Here is an 18,515-nt window from a genome sequence, read left to right as displayed (position 1 = left end):
TGGCTGAAATTTTAAAAATGGCTTCTGCCATGGTCTCCAATATTCAAACCAAGAATGACTTTGATTAGTCCATTACCTGATGTAGCTCCAATTGCATTGCAATTCTTACCCATTATCCTTTGTTTTCCTATAAATAGAAAAGAACTTACCAAATATACTCCATGTAAAGGGTGATTTTTTTGAGGTTAGGATTTTCATGCATTAGTATTTGACAGTTCACGTGGGATTTCAGACATGGTGTCAAAGAGAAAGATGCTCAGTATGCTTTGACATTTCATCATGAATAGACTTACTAACGAGCAACGCTTGCAAATCATTGAATTTTATTACCAAAATCAGTGTTCGGTTCGAAATGTGTTCATTCACCGTAACGTTGCGTCCAACAGCATCTTTGAAAAAATACGGTCCAATGATTCCACCAGCGTACAAACACACCAAACAGTGCATTTTTCGGGATGCATGGGCAGTTCTTGAACGGCTTCTGGTTGCTCTTCACTCCAAATGCGGCAATTTTGCTTATTTACGTAGCCATTCAACCAGAAATGAGCCTCATCGCTGAACAAAATTTGTCAAAATTTGAACACATTTCGAACCGAACACTGATTTTGGTAATAAAATTCAATGATTTGCAAGCGTTGCTCGTTAGTAAGTCTATTCATGATGAAATTTCAAAGCATACTGAGCATCTTTCTCTTTGACACCATGTCTGAAATCCCACGTGATCTGTCAAATACTAATGCATGAAAATCCTAACCTCAAAAAAATCACCCTTTATATAAGATTTGGACCGGACGAGCTTGGCACGCTTGTTATTATTAGAATAAGAACTACAATCCTTAGGTGCTCAAGAAATATAGTCGGAAGATGGGTTAACATGGGAGCTATATCAAATTATAAATCGATTGGGATCATACTTGAAACGGATAGAGGAAGTCGCAATGAAAAGTCAATGTAGGAAATAGATACGGACTGTACATGGAAGAAAAAGGGGATTTCATCTCCATAGCTATATGTTTCTCAAATCGTATCGCCAGATTACAAATTATAGACGAACAGTCAAAAATATTGCCAGAAGCCGCATTAGCAGCTTTAAAGTAGGTTTATTTGACACATTTCCGTTAGAGAACTATCAAGTAAACCTACTTTAAGGGTGTATTGTGTTTTGTAAATATGGACATATGAATATACCACTGAGTTCGCTACATTTTAATTTCAAGTTCTAATTGCAGAACCCTATTGCAATTGTAACGGTTGCACATGTCTGTCGATTTGAGAGCAACAACTAAAACACTGCAGTTCTCTATTCTGAGTTCCATCAAATATTTTTATTTGGTTTTGTGCTTCTATAGCCGGCCTGGCCTGCAGGTTCAGTGTTACAACGAATACGAGAGATTAAACAACAACAGCAGAATACCGCTGCTGCTGTGTAAACGCCGCCGTGTCAAATAGTCGTCCAATCCAAATTTCTTCGGTTTTTGTTTTGTTATTTATTTTTTCACTTTAGTTTAGTATTGTGTTAGTTTAATTGAAATCGATTATTTCGCAAGTATTCAGCAAACCGTTAAAGATTGGAACGTGGCCGGTGTATGTGTTGTGATTTTGGTGTCGCTGCCATAAATGTTAAATGGCTAAAAGGGAAATTCCTATCACCAGTTTTGATGGTATTGCCGAAAATGAAATGCCAGATTCCATGGTCAAAACCCCTCGCCTCTGGGGATCAGCACGTCTTTGCTACACAATTTGTGCCTTTCTGGCCATGGTGGTACAATTGTGCCTAAGAAATACTTTGAATTTTGTGATATTGTGCATGGTCAAGCCACAGCCGACTACATTTGAAAATGCAACAACATTTCACGAAGAACTTGCAGCAGCCGAAGCGGACAGCTATTGCGGGGCCATTGATACAGGCACGGATAGTTCGAAACAAAGGGTGAGTTCGTATGGAATAAATCAAAAATTCTGACTTTTGTAATTGAAATTTCTTGCAAAAGTGTTCCATATACTAGAATTGATTACAAACAATAGGTCTGTTCGCGTACTTTTACAGCAAACCTTTACAGGAGAGTATCACAATATTTACTCACTTTTGGCATTTATTTGAATTAAACAGCTGATTTTCATAAACAGCTGTTCGAAGCTGCCAAATTCTGCTGGGAAAAAACCTCCTGTAAAAATTTCCAAGCTCCCAATTGCCAAACTCTCAAAATTTTGCTCGCTCTCACACACTCTCCCGCTTGTGCAAATTGGACAAATTTTTCTGTACGTGAGCACCCATTATATTTGATAAAGGCATCTTGAAGTGCACACACGACCCTAGGATGCGAGGGAGTACGAATAGTGTCGTTTTTTTAACCGCTTGTAATATTGAATTAGACCACAAAAGAAACAAGTAAAAGGGTGCTAAGATCGGCCGGGCCGAATATTGGGATCCCAACACCATGGATTCTGCTAAAAATTTATACAAAACACTACATGCTCAATTTCAGCCAAATCGGGAAAAAATTGCGGCTTGTAAGGACTCAAGAAGTCAAATCTGGAGATCGGTTTATATGGGAACTATATCATGTTATAACCCGATTTGGACCGTACTTGGCACAGTTGTCGAAAGTCATAACGAAACACCACATGCAAACTTCAGCCAAATCAGACAAAAGTTGCGGCTTGTAAGGACTAAAAAATCAAATCGGGAGATCGGTTTATATGGTTATAGACCGATTCAGACCATACTAAACACAGTTGTTGAAAGTGTTAACAGAACACTACATGCAAAATTTCAGCCAAGTCGGAAAAAAATTGCTGCTTGTAAGGACGCAAGAAGTCAAATCGTGAGATCTATTTATATGGGAGCTATATCAGGCTATAGACCGATTTGAAGCAATTCTGCATATAGTGTTCTGTTATTCAATTTCAGCAAAATCGGACAAAAAATTGCTGCTTCCAGGGGCTCCAAGAAGTCAAATCGTGAGATCGTTTAATATGGGAGCTATATCTAAATCTGAACCGATATGGCCCATTTGCAATCCCCAACCTACATAAATTTTAATTATCTGCGCAAAATTTCAACAGGCTAGCTTTACGCGTTCGACCGCTATCGTGATTTCGACAGTCGAGACGATCAAGAATATAAATACTTTATGGAGTCTTAGACAAATATTTCGAGATGCTACACCCTCTTATGGTGGTGGGTATAGAAATGCATAAAAGATTGAACAGTCGGCTTTTTGCAGATATAGAAAATTCTCACTTGAACCAAATTTAAGGGTTTTTGATGAAGGTTTTCGATCTTGCGTCGTGCCGCAGAGTAATATCTCTATGATCGAAAGTTTTATAAGGTTAAAATACAAATAAACGTTGCCAGGACTTAGTGTGGTCATTGACAATTGTTCTCTGCCGATTCCTAAATCGAGCCATGGAAAAATTTGTTTTAAATCAGGACTCGAACGAAGGCGTGTCATATATTCAAGTACAAGTGAATTCCCAACTGAAGAAAAAAATTTATTTATTTATTTCTCTTAGGAGGATGTGGTCCCAGGTCTTATGCTTCACTACTTGATAAAATATTCGAAACTCATTTGTACTTTTGTACATTGTAGCTTTGGCAAAACTATGTTGTCCTTCCTACTAAATGTCATATCAGGCTACATTCAGCCAGTATTGGGGATTTCTGTCCAAATTGGGGATTTATTTTCGAAAATGGGGACGAAATATTTGACTTGGGGTTTTGATGGGGATTAGGTACAAAAATTCTCGGAGAGGAATTTTCGATTCGAATTTTTTTATTTTACCTTTACACCACCGAAGGATGGGAGTATACTCATTTTGTCATTCCGTTTGAAACACACCGTTTGAAACACATATATTCTTGATCAGCGTAAAAATCTAAGACGATCTAGCCAAGTCCGTACGTCTGTCTGTTGAAATCACGCTGAAGTCTTTAAAAATAGAGATATTGAGCTGAAACTTTGCACAGATTCTTTTATTGTCCATAAGCAGGTTAAGTTCGAAGATGGGCTATATCGGACTATATCTTGATATAGCCCCCATATAGACTGATTCGCCGATTTAGGGTCTTAGGCCCATTAAAGCCACATATATTATTCGATTTTGAAATTTGGGACAGTGATTTGTGATAGGCCCTTCGATATCCTTCTTCAATTTGGCCCAGATCGGTCCAGATTTGGATATAGCTGCCATATAGACCGATCTCTCGATATAAGGTTTTGGGCCCATAAAAGGCGCATTTGTTGTCCGATGTCGCCGAAATTTGGGACAGTGAGTTAAGTAAAGCCCCTTGACAGACTTCTGCAATATGACACAAATCGGTCCAGATTTGGATATAGCTGCCATATAGACCGATCTCTCGATTTAAGGTTTTGGGCTCATAAAAGGCGCTATTATTGTCCGATGTCGCCAAAATTTGAGACAGTGAGTTGTCCTAGGCACTTCGACATTTCTCTTCAATTTGGCCCAGATCGGTCCAGATTTGGATATAGCAGCCATATTGACCGATCTCTCGATTTAAGGTTTTGGACCCATAAAAGGTGTAATTATTTTCCGATGTCGCCGAAATTTGAGATAGTGAGTTGTGTTAGGCCCTTCGACATTTCTCTTCAATTTGGCCCAGATCGGTCCAGATTTGGATTTAGCTGCCATATTGACCGATCTCTCGGTTTAAGTTTTTGGGGCCATAAAAGGTCCATTTATTGTCCGATTTCGCAGAATTTTGCGACAGTGAGTTGTGTAAGGCTCTTTGACATTTTTCTGCAACTTGGCCCAAATCGGTCCAGATTTGGATATATTGGGTTGCCCAAAAAGTAATTGCGGATTTTTCATATAGTCGGCGTTGACAAATTTTTCACAGCTTGTGAGTCTGTAATTGCATTCTTTCTTCTGTCAGTTATCAGCTGTTACTTTTAGCTTGCTTCAGAAAAAAAGTGTAAAAAAGTATATTTGATTAAAGTTCATTCTAAGTTTTATTAAAAATGCATTTACTTTCTTTTAAAAAATCCGCAATTACTTTTTGGGCAACCCAATAGATGCCAAATAGACCGGTATCTCGATTTAAAGTCTTGACCCATAAAAGGCGCTTTTATAACCCGATTTCACTGAAATTTGACACAGAGTCTTATGTCAGGCTTTTCGACATCCGTGTCGTATATGATTCAGATCGGTTTATTTTTAGATATAGCTACTAAAAAGATCAATATTTTTTATACACAATTGAGCAATGACTTGTACCTATTAGTATTTGGTCCAAATCGGATAATCGGATAAATGGGGCATAAGGTATGCATTTTTCACCAGATTTTGACGAAAGGTGGTTTACATATATTCCCGAGGTGGTGGGTATACAACGCCTTTTTACTTGTTTTTTAATATTATTTGGTAAATATGTAGACAACATAAATCGGTACAATTTACAACAAGTACTGTACAATTTTAATTTTAGCACTATATAGCGCAAAGTACGATAAATCGATTATTATTATTTCTTATCGCATGATATCGATAATTATCCAAAATTTTTCAATGAAATTCTATCCAGAGCATCTAACTTGTACTGGACAGGACTAAAATAAAACACAGCAACTGTACCAATGAGATTTTATGTCACTGTTTTTGAACAACACAATGCAAAGCACGTGTTATGGACTATTATTGCATACTATCGATAATTTTCTACCCAGAACAACGTGGCACTAGACATCTCTCCAGTACACCTGTCTTGCATTGGACATAAATTGCTAAAAAAACCGAACGGACAACGCTACCAATTTTTTACAACTTTGATAATTCTATATCCATGCGCTCACATGACACACATCCTTAGTGGATTTGACCGTCAGTAAAAAATAATATGACGCATAATGTTGCCTAAGCAATGAATTCTAATAAAAATTTATATTGTACATCTTTAAAAAGCGATTCAAAAATGTTTAGGGATTTTTTTTGGGAAATTTACTTGTAATTTGGGGTTTTTAATTTTTAATGGAAAAGTACGCGAACAGACCTAATGTTATAAGCAATTGTTGAGTTGTTTCTTTTCAAAATCAAAACGTTATCATTTTAAATCAATCTATTTGTTCTTGAAAGCTGTGCGTAAAACATTGAATTAAAATCAAGGGGGCAAGTTCGTTTGTTTTTCTCTTGAATGATGAAATGTGCGCTAATCAGATTATCCACAATGTAATACAAATATTTATTGACACATAATATGCTTTTGTGGGCACATTTCCCCCATCAAAAAGCACAAGATGTCAACGAGTATTTAGCAAACTTTCAACTATTGTAGTATGCTTGAAAACAATGTACAGAAACCTGATATTCCTATTTATCGGATTTCATTCGGCTATCGTAGATTTAAGACAGATGGTGGATTACATGATGGAATCATATACAATGTTCAGACCATGTGGAATACGAGTAATTTTAAAACAGTTTTTTTAAAGGGAAGATAGGCCGATTGTTGATTCTCAATGAAAATTTTGTCCCCATTAAAATGTTGCGTTGAAATTTGGTTTTCAAAGAAACAAAGGTTCTACAAAAAAATCATTAAAAAGTTAAAAATAAAAGATCGAATAAAACTAATTAATATGAACAAGTAAAAAGGCATTAATTGGCATTGGATACCCACCACCTCGGATATATATGTAAACTCCCTTTCGTCACAATTCGGCACGGACATTGAGTGATCTAATAAATATAAATCACTATTCAATTTTGTAGAACAAACTATTGGTCTTTTTGACAGCTATATCTAAATATAAACCGATCTGAACCATAAAGGACGCGGATGCCGAAAACCCTAACATATGTCACTGCGTCAAATTTTAACAAAATCGGATAATAATTGCGCTTTTTATATGGTTAAGACTTTAAATCGACAATTCTTTCTTTCTATATGGCACCCTTAACCAAATCTGGACCGATTTGGACCAAATTAAACAGGGATATAATAATCAACCTGTTTAATATAACTCCACTACTTTATACGTAGTTATATCTTAATAGGGGCTGGTTTCGGTTACATTATATTCAGGACCCGGAAACTCATATACAAGTAACATTTTCTGATAATAAATATGCTTTTTATGAGATTAAGACCTTAAATTGGAAGTTCGGTTTATATGACAGCTATATCTATATAGTCTGATCTGACCTATATTTGGGGCAGTTAAAAATAAAGCTATTATGGGCTTCAGACCCTTATCTGGAGATCGGTCTATATGGCAGCTATATCCAAATGGCAAAGATCTAAGCCATATTTGGGTCAGATGTCGGGAGGCATAAAATTACTCACGGTTTCAAATTTCAGCGAAATCGGATAAAAAATAAATCATTTATGGGCATTAGGTCCTTTATCGGCACTTCGGTCTATAGGGCAGCTATATTTAAATATAGTCCGATCTGAACCATATTTGGGTCGAATGTTGAGAGGCCTAAAACTACTCACTGTTTCAAATTTCATGGAAATTGGATAAAACATAAGGCTTTTATGGGCTTCAGACCCTTTATCGGGAGATCGGTCTATATGGCAGCTGTATCCAAATATAGTCAGATCTGAACCATATTTGGGTTGAATGTTGTAAGGCCTAAAACTACTCACTGTTTCAAATTTCATCGAAATTGGATAAAATATAAAGCTTTTATGGGCTTCAGACCCTTTATCGGGAGATATATTTATATAGATATATGGCTGCTATATCCAAATATAGTCCGATCTAAACCATATTTAGATCAATTGTCGGGAGGCTTAAAATAACTCTCTGTTTCAAATTTGAGCGAAATCGGAGAAAAAAAAAGCATTTATGGGCATTAGACCGTATAGTGGGAGATCGTCTATATGGCAGCTATATCTATTTATAGTCCGATCTAAAACATATTTAGGTCAGATGTTGAAAGGCTTAAAATAACCCACTGTTTCAAATTTCAGCGAAAACGGCAGCTATATCTATATATAGTCCGATCTAAAATATATTTGGATCAGATGTCGAGAAGCCTTAAGCTACTCACTGTTTCAAATTTCAGCAGAATCTGATAAAAAATAAAGCATTTATGGGCATTAGACCCTTTATCGGCAGATCGGTCTATATAGCAGCTATAACCAAATATGGTCCTATTTGGCCCGTTCAGGAGTTTAAACAGCTTGCTTCAAAAAGACGTATTTGTGCTAAATTTCAGCTCAATATCTCAATTTTTAAAGGCTGTAGAGTGATTACAACAGTCGGACGGACAGACACACGGACATCTTTAAATCGTCTTAGAATTTTACGACGATCCGAAATATATACACTTTGTAGGGTCGGAAATTGTTATTTCGATGTGTTGCAAACGGAATTACTAAATGAATATACCCCCTATCCCTACGGTGGTGGGTATAAAAAGTAATCTCGAAAAAGAAAATTTATGTTAGGAAGTCCGTGCTACTTACAAAATGCTTAATTGGTTTCCATACCACGCTTCTAAGTTGGTTCTTGTCTGGAATTGTGTCCCCCACTAAGTGCTGGTGTCTGCTAGCCGCGAATGCCGGGCAATGAGATAGGAAATGCTCCAACGTCTCATCATCTTCCCCGCATGACCTACACATGCTGTCCTTAAGTGTCGCCTCAGGTATCCGATCGGAAACCTCTTCCTTTCCTTCCAGGTTTCCTATCATCGCCTCGATTATACCGCGATGGTATGAGCTGCTCCTCCTTTAAGTCTCGTAGCCGCATTGGCTGCGTCACACTTAATCTGTATGTCTATGGTTAGGATATCTAGAATAGTCTTCAGTGGCCAAGTGGGCGTGGACCTCATAGCTACGCCTATACCAAGACTACATGTTCTCTGAACCTGTTATATTATCCTTAAATTGCACTTTTTTCTCCATAGCAGTACACCAAACCACTGAGGCGTAAGTAAGTATCGGTCCAATCAAGCTCCTGTAGAGCCAATGGACTATCCTCGGATTCAGGCACCATTTTGAGCCTACGACCTGTCAACATAGTGCCCAACATCTGTTAGCTTTCTCGCTACGCTCCTGAATGTGATACTTCGAATTCAGTTTCCTGTCCAAGGTTACACCTAGGTATTTGACCTTGTCAGATATCGAAATCGTTCTATTGAGATTACATCTTCCTCGTGAACAGGCAGATATCAGTCTTCTCTGGGTTATCATCAGTCTTCCCTAGGTCTGGCCCAGTCGTGTGTCATCTGCAAGACCCTTTCGGCCCATAGCTGGTTCGGATCCTAGCATAGTATGTAACAGCACCTTAATTGTTTTCCATACCACGCTTCTAAGTTGGTTCAAGTCTGGTATTGTGTCCCCAACTAAGTGCTGATATCTGCTAGCCGCGAAAGCCGGGCAACGTCTTATAATTTACTTGTTTATAAAGAAAATTATTTTAAAACTTCATGTCTTGTAAGGTTACTTATTCCACTTGAACGTTTATACTTTCTTCCAGACAGGCGATCTATCTTGGACCCGCAATCAAGAGTTTGCCTTATTGGGAACATTTTATTATGGCTACTTGGTGACATTACCCATCGCTGGTCGATTGGCTGATAGATTTGGAGGCAAATTGCTCTTTGTACATTCCATAACAGTGCAGGCTTTGGTGTTCATGACATTGCCCTTCTTTGCCCGAAGAAGTTATGAGGGAGCGGTAGTTGTGCGTATAATTCAAGGTCTTATAGCGGTAAGTTGAAACCTGGGTCATACTTGGCTATAAATAAATAAACATATTTTCTTGTTTCTAGGGTTGTGGCAATCCCGCCCTGTATCAACTTTTCTCCACCTGGGCCCATCCCACCGAACGTACTGCCTTCTTATCCTTCGCCTATGGAGGCTTCTCTGTTGGCGCTCTCTTAGTATTTCCAATTTCAAGTTTCCTCTGCAAGTTAGGTTGGGAAACAGCTTTCTATGTCGTTGGTGGAGTTTCACTGGTTTTTGGAATCTGTTGCCAATGGTTGGTCTACAGCAATCTAGAAGATCATCCTCGTTTATCCAAAGATGAATATGAGTACTTAAAATGTTCACATGTGGAGAAGACATCGAACAAAGTTCCGTGGAAGGCCATATTAACCTCTGTGCCAGTTTATGCCTTCATCTTTACCCATATTTTCAACACATATGGAATTATGGTGTTTACGCTGCTGATTCCGAGATTCTTTAAGGAAGCCATGCGCTTACCTTTGGATCAAGTGGGAATTTTGTCTTCAGCTCCCTTCTTTGGAGCATTTATTTCAAAGGGTATAACAATAGCATCCTGCAGTATTATTGAAAAACGCGAGAATCTCAATCTGACACAATTTCGTCGTATTGTTTACGTTCTATGTAAGTACACACTTTGTTCGAGACCATTTAAAGTTCACATTTATTGAGTTTTGATTTGGGTGACGGGCCATAGTAAGGAGGAACGAAGGGGCAGACGAATTGAGCGTTGGGGCCAGAGGAGTGCCATCAGTAAATGAGGTGAATGCGAAACATTTCCGGACGACGCATTCCGAGTTACGGGCATGGGCAACGAACACTGTCCCGATAGAAACCTTCACCGACAAGGTATGCCGCCTTCGTGTCCTGTTTTCGTCATGGGAGAGGCACTTCCCCGAGTGCCTTCTCCGCACGCTTCTAGTCCGTGCCGGCATTGAAAAGAACCCCGGACCCTGGTTCTATTCGGTTTGCCAGAACAGCCTCCATCATTGGTCGGTGTCGGTGAGGTGTATCCGGTGCATAGAATGGGTTCATTTCCGAACTTTCTCTGGCCTTACGGCACTACGGGAGTATAGCCGCACTGAATACGTTGCAAGGTGCTGTGCGAACATAGAGAGCAGTGGGCCACAAATTTCGTCGTAATCGCCTTCTGCGTCCTCGTCGGACTATGTGACCCCCCCGACCTCTCCCGTGCGGCAATATACGCAACAGCAGTATCCCAGCCCCAATACTATCAGGCCAGTGCCAGCAATTGAATTGCAATGGTCTGAGAGGTAAGATCGACGAGATAGTGCTGCGATCCAGTAGACAAAGCTGGCCAACACCTGCAGCCTGCAGCATACACAGTTGTCACAGATACAATGTGCTACGTAAGGATCACTTAAGGAATGGATGTGGGGGAATGAAGGCGGGGGAATGGAGGTGGGGAATGGAGGTTGGGGAATGGGGGTGGGGGAATGGAAGTGGGGGAATGGAGGTGGGGGAATGGCCTTCGTGATACACTATTTTGTGCAGCATACACAGTTGTCACAGATACAATGTGCTACGTAAGGATCACTTAAGGAATGGATGTGGGGGAATGGAGGTTGGGGAATGGGGGTGGGGGAATGTAAGTGGGGGAATGGAGATGGGGGAATGGAGATGGGGGAATGGAGGTGGGGGAATGGCCTTCGTGATACACTATTTTGTGCAGTATAGACCCATCTCGCCTGCGCCTGGCGCTAGTGGCCTCAACATGGAGCGCATGGGGATAGCAGTCAGGTCCGGTACTGCCATGATACAGCTATACGACGTGTATTGACCCGACGTGGCGCAGAGATTAGCATGTCCGCCTATGACGCTGACGCCTGGGTTCGAACACCGGCCGAAACATCACAAAAATTTTCAGCGGTGGTTATACCCTCCTAATGCTGGCGACAATTGTGAGGTATTTTGCCATGTAAAACTTCTCTCCAAAGAGGTGTCGCTCTGCGGTACGCCGTTTGGACTCGGCTATAAAAAGGAGGTTCCTTACCATTGAGCTTAAATTTTAATCGGACAGCACTCATTGATATGTGAGAAGTTTGCCCCAGTTCCTTAATGGAATGTTCATGGGTAAATTTGCACTTTGCTACTGACCCGCCGTAATTGGGCTACTGTATGGCCATAATCCTCTGGTTCTAGGAGACTTTACTGCGCATCACGTTTCATGGCATTCCCCCCTAGGATTACAAGGAGGTGTGCAACTCGCCAGACATTTCCTTTGCATCTTTTGCGTGACGTTACCTGGCAGGCCGTCATTTCTTTGGGATCAGACCATCTACCGAACACCCGACTTCATAACCTCTGAGCGCTCAACCAAAGGAATGCCGATTGGGCCGGCCAATCGCGGCTTCAGTGAACTGACACCTCCTCTTAAATGTGCTAGTTGCCGAGTGGAAATTCCGACACATCATTAACGCAGCAGCCTCTAGCTTTATATCACCCAGTCGAATATATCATGTGCGGCCCAATTTCCCGGCGCAGGCAGTGGTACTTGCAACGAGCGTGATGGGATTTGTTGCAAGGATCCCACTAACCCCCGAATCGACGAGCTGAATCGGAAAACAGGGTATTCAACGAATAAATGTGCAATTCGCTGCACCTTTGCCGACATAACTGTGACTGATCCGAAAAGTTGCGCCAGGTTGCTCAACCGTCAATTTATTGTGCATCCCAAGAGTAACAGGGCTAGGAGGAGAGTCATTCGTCGTATCCGTGGTCTCCGAGCCGACGGACAGCCATCACAATTAACCGCGGACGAATATAGTTACGAATGTTATCCGTGGCGCCAAGTCATCCAAGGCGTTAGGCCCCGACGGAATCTCTGCACTGATGCTGAAGAATCTGGATCTACCTGGAGTTGAGTACCTACCACCTGCCCTCAATCTGTCTTTGAACACTCATAGAGTACCCGATGTCTGGAAGATGGGCAGAGTGATCCCGCTCTTGAAGCCTGGAAAGTACTCTTGCAAAAGGAATTCGTAAAGGCCGATCTCACTTCTCCCAATAGTAGCCAAGACGCTTGAGGCATTACTCCTTCCGAGCCTCGTAAAAAATTTCCATTCGCCGTGCATCAGAATGGAATTCGAAGACTTCATGGCACAACAACTGCTTTGCATGCCATCACCGCACACATTTGCCGTGGCTTCAATCAGTCCAGGCCATGTGATAAGACGGTCCTCGTAGCACTGTACCTATCGAGCATTAAACACGGTCAGCCCTGCCAAACCATTTGAGGACATTGCCAGTACGTCCCTTCAGCCAGGCCTGAAACGCTGGGTCGCGAATTATCTGTGTGGTCGCCAGTTATTTGTGGAATTTAGGGATAAGAAATCGAAACACCGTAGAGTGAAACAGGGAGTCCCCAAGGCGTGGGTATATCTCCGGCTCTGTTAAACCTCTACCTAGGTAGAACACAACACACTGCTATAACAACAACTGTGGAACCAGGAAACGATCGGTAGGACTACGAAAACCCCATGGGTTCGGATCGTGTCGCGGCTAGGAGTAGCAGTAGCTGGGAGATTAGTTAAGCTTTCGGTTTCCGGCTATCGCAGCTAACAGACTCCGGCACTGGAGTGCGGATACGATTCTAGACTTGAGCCACCTTAGGAGCGTAGAATAGAAAACGAATAAGAACTTTGGGTGAAGCACGGAATTCCTGACATAGATCATTTCGGGGACACTTTATTAATCTATAGCCCACAACAAGCGAATTAGAATTCGCAACCACGTCCCTCCAGCCAGGCCTGAAACGCTGGGTCGCAATTTATCTGTGTGGTCGCCAGTCATTTGTGTAATTAAGGCATAAGAAATCGAAACACCGTGGAGTGGAAAAGGGAGTTCCCCAAGGCGGGTGATATATCCGGCACTGTTTAACCTCTACCTAGATAGAACACAATACAACACACTGCTACAACAACAACTGTGGAACCAGGAAACGATCGGTAGGATCACGAAAACCCCATGGGTTTCAATCGGGTCGAGGCTAAGAGTAGCAGTAGGAGGGAGATTAGTTTAGCTTTCGGTGTCATAAAACGTCATATAATTCCACGGACGCATTGCACGATACGTTCCTAAGGCAGTGTCCGGCTATCGCAGCAAACAGACTCCGGCACTTGAGTGCGGATACGATGCCAGACTTGAGCCACCTTAGGAACGTAGAGTGGAAAACGAATAAGAACTTTGTATACAGCACGGAATTCCTGACATAGATCACTTTGGGACACCTTATTTATCTATAGCGCACAACAAGCGAATCAGAATCCGCACCCACTTTTCAACCTAACCTGGTGCAAAAAGGATTAGCCAAAATAAATAAAAATCTATTCTCATCTTTACAGGTAATTTATGTACCATCCTCTTTATAACGGGCATTGTGTTTTCCGATTGCAAGCAACGCATACTGGTAACTGTGTTTGCGACTTGCATAGGTGCCTCAGCGGATTTATCATTCTCCGGCGCATATTGGCCCAGCCTATTGTATGTGGCTCCCACCTATGCTGGACTGATCTCGGGAATTGCAAATTGTCTGGCCACTGTTAGTGGGTTTTTAGCACCACTCGGTATATCAGCCATAGTGCGTCATGTAAGTTGTGAGCCACTTTTCCAGTTTTCATCTGAAGAACAAAATATCTATGTAATCTTTCGGTTTTTTTTTCAGGGTACAAAGATGGAATGGAATTCCGTAATGTCCACCTTAATAGCCTCGTATCTTTTGGGAGCTGCCACTTATGGCTTGTTTGGCAGTTCCAAACTTGCCAAATGGGGTAAAGCCGATAAGAGTCAGGAGAATAACAATGAACCAAGTAATGAGAATACGATCGAGGCATAAGAGCCCATGGCATAATAAAGCATTTACAGTCTGTTAATTTAGTTTTTTAAGTATCTGATAGAAGTGTATAAAGTTATAAAGTGTTAAATGGTTTTATATGTATTCATGTAATGGGGAAAGATCTGTTTAACCCAAAGTGTTTTTTTTTTATTATTTTAATCTCCATCTTTACAAATGTACAAAAAAGGAATAGTTAGTAATATTTATAATTTAAATAAATTTGTGATAATTTAAACAAAAAAGCTTGAAATACGACCGAACTTTGGAAACCCTCCAGCTCGAGTATATATGTAAACCAACTTTCGTCATAATCTGATGAAAATTGCATGTGCCAAAAATGGCACGGACATTGCGTGGTCTAATAAATACAAGTCACTGTTGAATTTTGTAGAGCAAAATATTGGTCTATTTGGCAGCTAATTCCGAATAAAGACCGATCTGAACGGCAAGTGGCAAGCGGCAATATCAAGGGGCATATCAAGCAGGTCTAAACAACATTCATGCAGACACGGTAGCAGATGCGGTAATTGGCTACCGGGTGAATGTAGTCCTTGGAGAACGACCGCCACCCATTGCACCTGGAGAAATCGACCTCCCCCGGCAAACCAGAGTAGTTCTGGCTCAATTACGTTCCGGCAGATGCAGCCGCCTCAATTCCTACAGAGCTAGATTGATGCCGACGTGCAAGATGTATGTCCCGATTGTAACCAGGGACCGCACGATACACGTCACCAGTTTAACTGCCCGGCCAGACGTACCCCATCTTAGTCGCAGAGTTCCTGGATCTTGACACTCAACAGAATCAAGCAGACGAAAGATATAACACAATAAACTGCTACATGGATGTCGAAAAGCCCAATATAAGTCACTGTATCAAATTTCAGCGAAATCGGATAATAAATGCATGTTTTATGGGGCCAAGACTTAAAATCGAGAGATTAGTCTATATGGCAGCTATATCCAAATCTGGACCGATCTGGGCTGAATTAAAAAATGATTTCAAAGGGCTGAACACAACACACTATCCTAAAATTCAGCGAAATCTGACAATAAATGCGCCATTTATGAGCCCAAGAAAATCGCAAGATCGGTATATATCGCAGCTATATCCAAATCTGGACCGATCTGAACCAAATTGAAAAAATATGTCAAAGGGCCTAACACAACTCACTGTCTCAAATTTCAGAAAGACCTTTTAGCTTAAGACCTTTTAATCGGTAGATCAGTTTATATGGGGGCTATATCAAGATATAGTCCGATATTGCCCATCATCGAACTTAACTTGCTTATGGACAAAAAAAGAATCTGTGCAAGGTTTCAGATCAATGTCTCCATTTTTAAAGACTGTAGCGTGATTTCAACGGACGGACGGACATGACCAGATCGTCTTAGATTTTTTCAACTATCAAGAATATATATACTTTATAGGATCGAAAATAGATATTTCGCAAACGGAATGACAAAATGAATATGCCCCCATTCTTCGGTGGTGGGTATAAAAACAATATTAAGGTGAAATTTACTATGAACTTCAAATTTCAGCATTTCGGTAAAAAATTAAAAATCGATTCAGAAACGCCTTCACAAACAAAAAAAACTAAAGGACCAGCCTCTGTGAAAATTTCATTAAAACATTTTGTTACTCGCATATGTTCGAATATATCCACACAGAAAGAAGCGTCGTGGAACACTTTCCAGCAAAAAAAATTTTGAAATCGTACCATAAATGTGCATTAGGCAGCCCGGACAAATTTTTGAAGGGCCAAGGTAACCAAATTTTGAAGGCCTACAAATAGGCCCGCGCCTTCTAGAGCCTTAAGTTTTGCACTTAATCTGGTTGACATTAAATGGTTATGTCAGGAACGGCTATACAATTGGGAGCTACATATACCAAAACATGGACCGATATGGCCCATTTACAATTCCAACCGACTAATAAATAATAAACAACTCTTTCAGAATCGAGTTGTGACCAGGAACTAGTCTGTGAGGAGAAATTTCAAAGCGAGCGCAGAAAGCACGTTGCGGGAGCGTGTGGGTGACAGTTAGAAAAGAAGTTCTCGACGGGGAAGGCCCACTGCTCCACAGACCAGAGCATGATGGCAACCGACTGCAGAGAGAAACATACTTTGGACTTTCCCCTCCGCTCCATATCGACCCCCTCCCCGACCAACTCACTGCTTGGGAGTTTTTCCAAATAAGTAAGTTTATCTGACGCACCCCGTATATAACAAAATTATTAAATAATTCTTTAGAAGACGAGAGTTAGAAATTTTTAATTTAAAATCGGCAGACAGTGTTAATCGATTAGTAAGCTAGTTTCTCCAGATGTAGCTGGTAGGATATGGTTGCTGGAAGTAACTTCCTTTTTTTCTGTTTCTGTGGCATCACAAGGGACTGACTAAATTGTCTAAGTGAGTATTTGATATATTTGTCACTGCGATAGAAAAAAAATAAGTGGAAAAAATTTGGCAGTTTTAAACGTATATAATATAAAGATTTCTTTCCGAAATTAAATGGTTATAGCCGAAGTGTGCAATTATTATTCGATTTGTACAACGGCTTCTCCCATGACCTTCCACATACGTGGTCAGAATCGGTTTATAGCCTGATACAGCTCCCATATAAACCGATCTCCCTATTTTACTTCTTGAGTCCCTAAAGGGCCCAATTCTTATTCGAACTGGCTGAAATTTTACGCAATGACTTCTACTATGATCTCAAACCATGGCGAAACAATAAAAGGTGGTCTTATTTGTACAACAACCACAAATCATATGGTGCAATCCGCCATCTTGTCATCAAGCTGATCGAAAATTTGTGTGCGTGTGTTAATACGTGTGCGTACATGAGCGGAGAATATACGAGAAAGAAGATAGCAACAAGGAGAATTTAAACAAAACACTGACATCTTAATACCGTCAAATCTGACCGGCTCTTAACAGCTATTCGCGTGATACCACGTTTTTAAATCCGCCTTGAGTACCAGCCATAAAGCCTAGTACGAACTTCATTCACATGAAAATTGTCTATCAATTGTTGGCGAAAAATGCCGCATTCTATTGGACGACATAACACAAACAAAGGTCAAACAAAGCCACACAACAAAAGCAACTATGATGAAACATAGATGCTTGGACCAAGTTCGTGAGGATATATTGGTTGCCCAAAAAGTAATTGCGGATTTTTCATATAGTCGGCGTTGACAAATTTTTTCACAGCTTGTGACTCTGTAATTGCATTCTTTCTTCTGTCAGTTATCAGCTGTTACTTTTAGCTTGCTTTAGAAAAAAGGTGTAAAAAAAGTATATTTGATTAAAGTTCATTCTAAGTTTTATTAAAAATGCATTTACTTTCTTTTAAAAAATCCGCAATTACTTTTTGGGCAACCCAATAAATACATTTGCAATAAATCGAAGCGAAATTTCTATTGGCGCAGCGACATGTCGCTGGTATTTTGCTCAAAAAACGCAGTACCACTTTTGCGGAATGTGATCTCATTTTCTTCCCCACCATGGTTTTATAATGCGTTTTGACAGTTATTCGGACGAAAAGTCAAAGTCAATACAAGGCTTAAAACAAAACAAAAACTTGTTGATTTCATTCATTTCATTTCAGACATATCTCATTACATATTGTAAATGTTTAATGCGATTTTTATTTCATCATTGTTATTTGTGTAGTGTTTCAAAAAGTAATGACGAAAAAAAGGGTTTTCAACGGTGAAAAACGAACATAGTACCGGCCCATTGCGAAATAGTTAAATGTGGTCTCATTTGTAAAACAAACACAAATCATATGGAGCAATCCGCCATGTTGCCATCAATCTGATTGACGTTTTGCCAACACACACAAAAAAATTGTGTGCGTGTGTATACGTGTGCGTAAATGAGCAGAGAATATGCGAGAAAGACGATAACAACAAGGAGAATACAAACAAAAATCTGACATCTTAATACCGTCAAACCT

The 18,515-nt window shown here is 40.4% G+C and overlaps 1 protein-coding gene across 1 annotated transcript; it reads left to right on the top strand.

The window, feature by feature from the left end:
• The first annotated feature begins 1,370 nt into the window (after nt 1-1,370).
• Nucleotides 1,371-14,754, top strand: LOC106084038 (uncharacterized transporter slc-17.2). Its single transcript, XM_013247460.2, has 5 exons — nt 1,371-1,930; nt 9,444-9,677; nt 9,739-10,315; nt 14,056-14,300; nt 14,376-14,754. The coding sequence occupies exons 1-5, from the start codon at nt 1,625-1,627 to the stop codon at nt 14,544-14,546; spliced, it is 1,533 nt and encodes a 510-aa protein (XP_013102914.2). The 5' UTR covers nt 1,371-1,624; the 3' UTR covers nt 14,547-14,754.
• Nucleotides 14,755-18,515: the final 3,761 nt, after the last annotated feature.

Source organism: Stomoxys calcitrans, chromosome 2, assembly GCF_963082655.1.
Source record: "Stomoxys calcitrans chromosome 2, idStoCalc2.1, whole genome shotgun sequence".
Lineage (NCBI taxonomy): Eukaryota > Metazoa > Arthropoda > Insecta > Diptera > Muscidae > Stomoxys > Stomoxys calcitrans.
This window is presented reverse-complemented; position numbering and strand designations above follow the sequence as displayed.

Excerpts from the sequence above, each read along its gene's own strand:
- LOC106084038 (XM_013247460.2), top strand. The coding sequence starts at position 1,625 with ATGGCTAAAAGGGAAATTCCTATCACCAGTTTTGATGGTATTGCCGAA. Across the intron at positions 10,316-14,055 it reads TCGTATTGTTTACGTTCTAT|GTAATTTATGTACCATCCTC; the intron begins GTAAGTACACAC and ends TCATCTTTACAG. Across the intron at positions 14,301-14,375 it reads TATCAGCCATAGTGCGTCAT|GGTACAAAGATGGAATGGAA; the intron begins GTAAGTTGTGAG and ends TTTTTTTTTCAG.